Raw genomic sequence first — 7,795 nt, 5'->3', positions numbered from 1 at the left:
TGAATATAAAGTTGCCAAGGACTGTACTTAGTTGTCTTTTCTGTTTGACACGTGACTTCTAAAGTGGCTGAGTTTAGCTGAATCTAGGGCCAGACGCTTCAGCCTTGACTCCCAATGAGTAGTAGCTTACTCTGTGAATAGTCCCATTGCTATGTGCTTTGTTGGTTTGGTTTCTCAGGTGCAGAGTTTGTTTACAGCTGATTTACAGTTTGCACATTAAATATCTGCACCAATAGCTGAACAAAAGGAGGTGTTGAGGGAACTTAGGCTTCTGTTTGATTGTCCTTTTGTGGAATCCAGGCATTTGATTATTCTGCTTCACTATTTCATAACTCTCAGGGCCTGCCTGGACAAGTCAGAGAAAGTAATAGCCAGGAGACGGTTCAAACTTCCATCAGCTGATGTGCTTCACCAACCCAAAACGAAACTATATTTCAATGGGGAAGCTCAAAGAGAGTACCCGAATGATTGCTGAAACGTTACTGGTTTAGGATCAGATCCTGTGTTGAAGCCAATGACAAAACTCCTATTGATGTCAATGGCACATTGTGCATACTCTGTAATTTTAGACAGCAGATATCAGTTTCTCTTGAATACTTACCCTAAATTAAAATAGGTTGAAATTTTACAGGGATGACCTAACCTAATCCCTAAACTGTCCTGATGTTACTCCGTTTTTCTTTGTCTATGCCTAAAATAAATTAAAGGTCTCCACGGGAGGGGCAAATATTTTTTTAATGGATAGACGCTAATCCTTGTTAATTGTCACTCACTGTACAGTGGTAAAATGTTATCAGCAAGCGGCAGATTCCTGCCCTGAAGTATTTCGAGTAAAAGGTAGGAATGGGCACTACAGACCAAACCCAGGGCTGTGAGATGATAGCCCGGGTTAAGTACTGAATGTGATAATATCAAACTTGCTTCCTCACCTGCCCCTAGCTGTTTTTCTCTGCTACAACTCTTCCCTGCTCTCTCCCTCCACTTTTGCCCACCCCACCCCACCCCTCCACAAAGGGCCTCCCTCTGTTCCATTTTTGATCCTGTTAGCAAAATCAGTGCAATTAAAAGATGCCCTCCATTTGGAACCTTCACACAACAGATATTTAGAAACAAAGAGAAACTGACGTGGTTGCAACTTTTGTCTGAGGCATTCAACCCAGAAAGCTACCCACCAAAATCTCGCCTCTTTAAAGCTATTTTTAATCTTTAGAATGCAATTCAGGCCTCTGGCATGAAAGTCCAGTGTGCCACAGACCGTTGTGCCTAAAGGTGTGTTTGTGAGTGTCTTACTCCTTGCCCAGTGCAAATTTTGGTGTGTAATGTGCCATGGGATCAATATGGGCTCCACAGCAGGGAACTAAGACTCCTGTTAAGCCTTGTAGGGAATTAGGGAAAATCTACATGGTAATACATTTTAATTGTTTCCTGCAGTCAAGCAACATCCTCCAGAAAGCCGTGCACTGACAGCTATTGCCACTTTATATTGTATGTGAAAGAGAAAGAATGCCTCAAGCTTTACCCATATAACAAACAAAACCAATATTTATCATCATACGTTGCACTGTGCATTGCAGGGCATTTCCTGGGAATGAAGGCTGTGGATAAAACACTCACCTAGGCTAGAGAAGATGGGGGTTCAATTCCTGGCTTGAAAACTGACTTTCTGAAGAGTCATTTCCCTTCCCTGTGCTTTAGGTTTCTCCATCTATAAAGCAGGGATAATAATACCTAGCTTTTACATAATACTTTTCATGAGTAGATGTCAAAGAGCTCCACAAAGGAGGTCAGTATAATTATTCCCATTTTAAAGATGGGAAAACGGAGGCACAGAGAGGTGAAATGACCTGCCCAAGGTCACCCACGGGCCAGTGGCACAGCCATGAATAGAACATAGGTAATTTGAGTCCCACTCTAGTGCACTAGCTACTAGACCATACCACACAGCTATTGTGATGTGCTTAGGTTATATGGTAATAGAAGTCATATAAGTATGTATGCAGGAGAGGAATAGGAAATGGAAAAATGATAAATCCGTGGAGGCTTATCTTCTCCTTATCTATTGCTGTCTCTTTAAAACAGGAGTTTAAATTGAAAACACTGACCTTTTAAGTGGCACAAGAGGACACTAGTATAAAACAAGGTGTTATTGGTGAGTGGCAAAAGAAATCCATAAATACAAAGCCATGCATAAAATGCAGGTTTAGGCTCCTGTCCTGCAAAGGCTTGGGAACACGCTTCACTTCACATACCTGACAAAGCCCATTGATGTCAATGAGACCACTCATGCGTGTGAGGTTTAGCAAGTGAATAGATCTTTGCACTATTGGGATCATAGATTTCTTCATATCTATGCATTATTTTAAATTCTTTCCAGCAACAGAAATGCAATTTGGATGCTAACCTGTTTTTACCTTAGTCTTTCCTTTCTTGCTGTCTGACAATGGCAATGCACGTCTTAGAGATGGCAATAGGTCCCAAACAGATGAAGAGAATCAGCTTCTTTCTCCATGTACCGTTAGCTACTTATTATCCTAACTCTTAAACAACAAAGGGCTCACCTTTGAGAAAGTGCCTTCTTCTAAACACTTTAAAAATAATCTCTAGAGCTCTTCTTTATAAAAGTGTTTCAGAAAAATATCAATTATTGTAAGTAATATAAAAATATACATATTATTGATAGAAGTAAATAATATATTATTTTTAATTATAAATGCAGAGTAATATAATTTTCAAAGATATATAATGACTAAGTTGAGGTTACACAGGGAAAATAGCTAGTCTGTTTCAATTCTGCATTAGCAGTTATAGAGAATAACACTAATGATTAATTATTTAATTTGGTATTGCTTCTCTTGATTATGTATATTCCCCACAGATACTAAAATTAATGGGTATTACATAGATAAACATGACTGAAGAAAGTACAGAATTAATCAAACATACTTCAGAAAGGAAGCTTCCTGGGTGTTGAAAACAGATAAATTGACAGTAGTCTTGAATGTTTGCAGTGTTGTTGTAGCTACTTTGGTCCCAGGATATGAGAGAGACAAGATAGATGAGATAATATCTTTTAATGTATTAACTTCTTTTGATGGAAGAGACAAGTTAAGGAGCTGCACAGAGCTCTTCTCAGGCCTGGAAAAAGTAACCAGAGTGTCACAGCCTTGGAAGAAAGCAAATTGTATTCAGCATAATGGAACACATCTGTTCAGTTGTTAAGCTCTTAACAGCCAGTTGAGTTCTAGTTCTATATACACCTGAAGCAGAAGATTGTAGAGTAGAAGGGATTGCAGCTTGTAAGAGTAGGTGGTGACAGTTGGTATGTATGTGAGTGGCTTTTGAGTATATGGTTTACTAAGGCAACAAACACATGTTTTTGTTGAACATATTTTGAATTGTTTATTGTAGTTAAAGTATATCTGAGAGTTTTAAAGTAGCTGGAATTTTATCAGTTTTTATCTGACAGGGACCATTTTAAAGGTAATATTTACCCCTTTATGACATGGAAAAGGACTATATTATGACACTATATCCACTACACAGTGGACTGAGGGTTAATTAAGTGATATAACTCCCTAAGAGATGTTGCTCACCCTTGACTCTAGCACACCAAAAATAATTGTTGGGTGGGAGCACTGCCTTGCCTTTTATTTCTCTAATCTCTATACGTTCTTCTGTGGTGCTTAATACTTCAGTGATGAGTAATGTGAATAGCATCTGTAACTAGGTAACTTCTCTGTAAACAGGAGCAACCTATTAGGCAAGACTAGATTATCTTAATAATAAATTTCCTGTACTCTACACTTGTTTATAAGCTTGTTATGCCTACAACTGGTACTTGTTAAAATAATGCTCATTCTTGGAGCGATAGTCTTTCTATTGGGATGCTCTAAATAAACTGAGAACACTAGCCTAGCTAAAATCCTTCATTATTCATTCATACAACTAGTTATAGTGGTGACAACTTGTGACTCTTATGAGTTTTGATATTTAGTGGCTTTTTTTTTTTTTTTTTTTTAAATTCATTTCCTTTAATTTTAACTGAGATTTTTTTTTTTTAAAAAAAAAAATGCATTTGGCTGGCATGATTGCAGAGAAGCTTGAAAAGTCACCTGAGTGCACCCTAAAGGCTTCAAAAATCAAACCCATCTTCTTAAAATCTCAATCTTTAAAGCAAAATGGTGGCTTGGGGGGAGGATCTGATTCATGAAGTTTGAACGTGGGGGGGCTGGCAATAGTGTAACTGACAAAAGTCTTCCTTAGACTAATAAGGATGAAGAGGACAGTCATGCTGTTGCTTAATATTTGAGTCTTGTGTGACAAAACACTTCAGTGTGACTTCCTGGTATCTCTAGGATGTCTAAGGTCTTTTTGGTTTTGCCTATCTAGGCCTCTCACCATTTGCCCTTAGTGAAACTTAATTAGTACCTTAATGCTAGTTAGAGTTTCTTCAGCATAGTTCTTTCTCTCTCTGCAGTGATGGTCTAACAGCTAGTACATCCTCCTGCACTCCAGATTAAAAAAGAAAATGAAAGATGAAATTGCTGCTACAGTCTTTTTCATCACAAGGCTGGTGAAGAAGCAAGACAAACTGAGCAAGCACAAAACTGAGAAATTTGCAGCTAAGCTGACGACAATACTGTTTGAAAAGTATAAGAACCACTGGTACCTAGACAACCCATCTAGGGGACAAGCCTTCAGGTAACAGACTTGGCCCCATGCTTTGGTCCTATGGTAACGGGGACCAGCATCTAGCAAGCTGGAATAGACCGAATGTAAGACTCTGGGAACATCCATGTAAAGATGTAGGAACTACTCCAGGAATAATAATACAGGATGCAGTAAAGCAAATGAGGCAAATGCTGAAAAAGCAATGAACTGAGGAGGGTTTACTAAGAACTTTTTTCTTCCTGTCAAGCTTGATAGGAGGAATGAAGGGCCAAGGAATAGAGCAGATGTGGTAATGCAGGCTGGCTGCACACTTAGGGAAGCTAATGATTTCTTGATAAGAATGCATGCATAACTCAGGGCTTGCTCTCACTGCAGAGTTAACTCAAGTTAATCTCCACTTGAGTGAAAGTGGCTACACTGCAAAATAACAAATGAGCAACAATGGTTGTGTTGGCAACTGATTTGTGCTAACACAGGCTATATCCTGAATAGCACTTAGGGCCCAGATAATCTGAATTTAAAATACCACCACACTTGAGCTAAAGGTTTTGATGTGCGAATAGGATTTGAGTTACTTGCAGTAAACACAAGCCCTGTGGTATAATACTCTCCCTTATTTACTCTCTTTAGATGTATACGGATAAACAAACATCAGACAAGAGATCCTGTACTGGAACAAGCTTGTTATGAGAGTAATGTGGATTTTGATAACCTTGGTTTGCCAAGAGAGATCACCATATGGGTTGATCCATTTGATGTGTGCTGCAGGTGAGGCCTGAACTCAAGTGACTGTTACATCCTTACTCTCCTCGTTGTCCACAGCTACACTGCATACAATGCATTCCAGAGGCCAGATGTGGACATGGTTCTAAAAGTGTATTTGCAAAGGAGCATATGATGATTAGGAGTTGTGGATTTTCTTACAATCCTATAACTCAGGGGTAGGCAATCTATGGCATGCATGCCAAAGGCAGAACATGAGCTGATTTTCCGTGGCACTCACACTGCCCGGGTCCTGGCCACCAGTCCAGGGGGCTCTGCATTTTAAATGAAGCTTAAATATTTTAAAAACCTTATTTACTTTACATACAACAATAGTTTAGTTATATATTATAGACTTTAGAAAGAGACCTTCTAAAAATGTTAAAATGTATTACTGGCACGCGAAACCTTAAATTAGAGTGAATAAATCAAGCTCGGCACACCACTTCTGAAAGGTTGCCAACCCCTGCTATAACTAGTCAGACTTGATTAGAAGGGTGCACTTTGTTCTATTCTAAACTGTGGAGGGACTGGTGCTGGCTCCAAGCTCTCAAACTAGGGGCTTGTCTACACTGGCACTTTTCAGTGGTACAACTTTCTCGCTCGGGGTGTGAAAAAACACTCCCCTGAGCACTACAAGTTTCAGCGCTGTAAAGTGCCAGTGTAGACAGTGCACCATTGCTGGGAGGTGTGTGTGTGTGTGTGCGCTCTGCAACTACACAAGCCATGTATGGCAGCACTCTAACACTGCCAGTGTAGACTAGCCCTAAAACTTCTCTTAACTCTTCACCAACTCTCCCTGTAGGAGGAGTCCCTTCAGTCTGGAATACAGCAGAACCTCCTGAATTAGTATCTTGCTAATCCACAAACATGCAACAGTGGCATCTTCCCATTAATGGGAAAGAAGTAATAACAGGGTACTAAAAGCCTGGGGCTCTACCATAAAGACAGTCGAGAGTAATGTCATACCTGTGGGTCTGCGAGTAAATAGCAGTGGACCTGTACGGTATTAGTGCAAAGCTGTATTATGCAAGAAACTGAGCAAACACTCCCCCCTCGCTCTAGGTATGGTGAGAAGAATCTGCCTTTCACAGTCGTTCACTTTGAAGGTGCTGAGGAGGACCGAGAACTCTCTCAACGCATCAGCCACGCTGTTGACAAAGCAACCTCAGATTATCATTCTGGCACCTCCTCAGATGAGGAGGGCTATACCAAGGAAGCTAAAGCTATCCCTACTGTCAGCAACCCAAACAGTGTCTATCAGGTAAGATGCTGGTGGTGTACCTAACCTTCTTTCCTGCTATAAAGGAGGAAACAGCTAGAGTCTGGCCTATAATATGATCTGCTGGGGAAGACAGACCAAACTATCCTACTCAAATTCTTCTCAGTACCGCTGTAGGCTGCCTGTACTGCTCTTGATCCTCCTGTCACCCCAAATCAACAAATGTGCATGAATAAGCAGTGACTTTATCTCTACACTAACTGTAATACCTGAGAAGGAACTTGAGGCCAAGCTCAATACAAATCTTTAATCGATTCCTATTCACCGCTTCTTGTCAACTGTTGAATAGGTCATTTCCACCTTAATTGAATTGGCTCGTTAGCACTGACCCCCCCCCCACTTGGTAAGGCAACTCCCATCTTTTCCTGTGCTATAATATATATTCTGCTTGTTTGTTTTGTTTTTTTTTTTCTCCCCACTCCATGCATCTGATGAAGTGGGTTTTGGCCCACAAAAGCTTATGCCCAAATAAATGTGTTAGTCTCTAAGGTGCCACAAGGACTTCTCGTTGTTTTTGTTTTTAGTTCAGTGACTACTGCAAGCTGCCTGTTCAGCCATGGTCTCGGTATCCTCGCAAGAAGACCTACACAACCAATGGACTTCATCAGGCAAGTGTTTACTATCCCCAGCACAAGGGCTTCAAATGCTACTGGCCAATGGCTGCTTTTTCTGGACCTCGTATGGATCGATATCATTGGGTGAACACCAACCGATAGAGCAGTGCCTGCACCACTCTAGCCCTGGCTCTTACGGGTCACTAAAATACTGGACTCTGTGGTAGGAAGTTTGATGCTTCCACAAAACCTATCCAAACAGAAAAGCACTTAATTCTGCCTTCTCCTGTCTGTTTTATTTCTCTCTCCCTAATTTTATGTACCTGAAATGTAAAGATTTTATTAAACTTTTAATGTATTTTTATATTGCTCTGATGAGAGATACTGAAAACTAGTAATTCTATTTGTAACTTAAAAAGGAAACATGGAGATTAATAAATTTAGTTGTGGTTTTAAAAAATATTGCATTTGTGATTTTTATAACCAGGTGTGTGAAGGGTGAATGCCAAAAGAAAGTCTTCCCTCC

General features: G+C 40.1%; 1 protein-coding gene across 1 annotated transcript; it reads left to right on the top strand.

Moving 5' to 3' along the window:
• The first annotated feature begins 4,528 nt into the window (after positions 1 to 4,528).
• Positions 4,529 to 7,431, top strand: BTG4 (BTG anti-proliferation factor 4). Its single transcript, XM_024196704.2, has 4 exons — positions 4,529 to 4,701; positions 5,302 to 5,439; positions 6,499 to 6,697; positions 7,240 to 7,431. Exons 1-4 carry the CDS (start codon positions 4,529 to 4,531, stop codon positions 7,429 to 7,431), a joined length of 702 nt encoding a protein of 233 aa, XP_024052472.2.
• Positions 7,432 to 7,795: the final 364 nt, after the last annotated feature.

Source organism: Terrapene carolina, unplaced genomic scaffold, assembly GCF_002925995.2.
Source record: "Terrapene carolina triunguis isolate 2854851 unplaced genomic scaffold, T_m_triunguis-2.0 Scaffold374, whole genome shotgun sequence".
NCBI lineage: Eukaryota > Metazoa > Chordata > Testudines > Emydidae > Terrapene > Terrapene triunguis.
The sequence above is the reverse complement of the archived record's forward strand: the minus strand, read 5'-3'. Positions and strand labels throughout refer to the sequence as shown.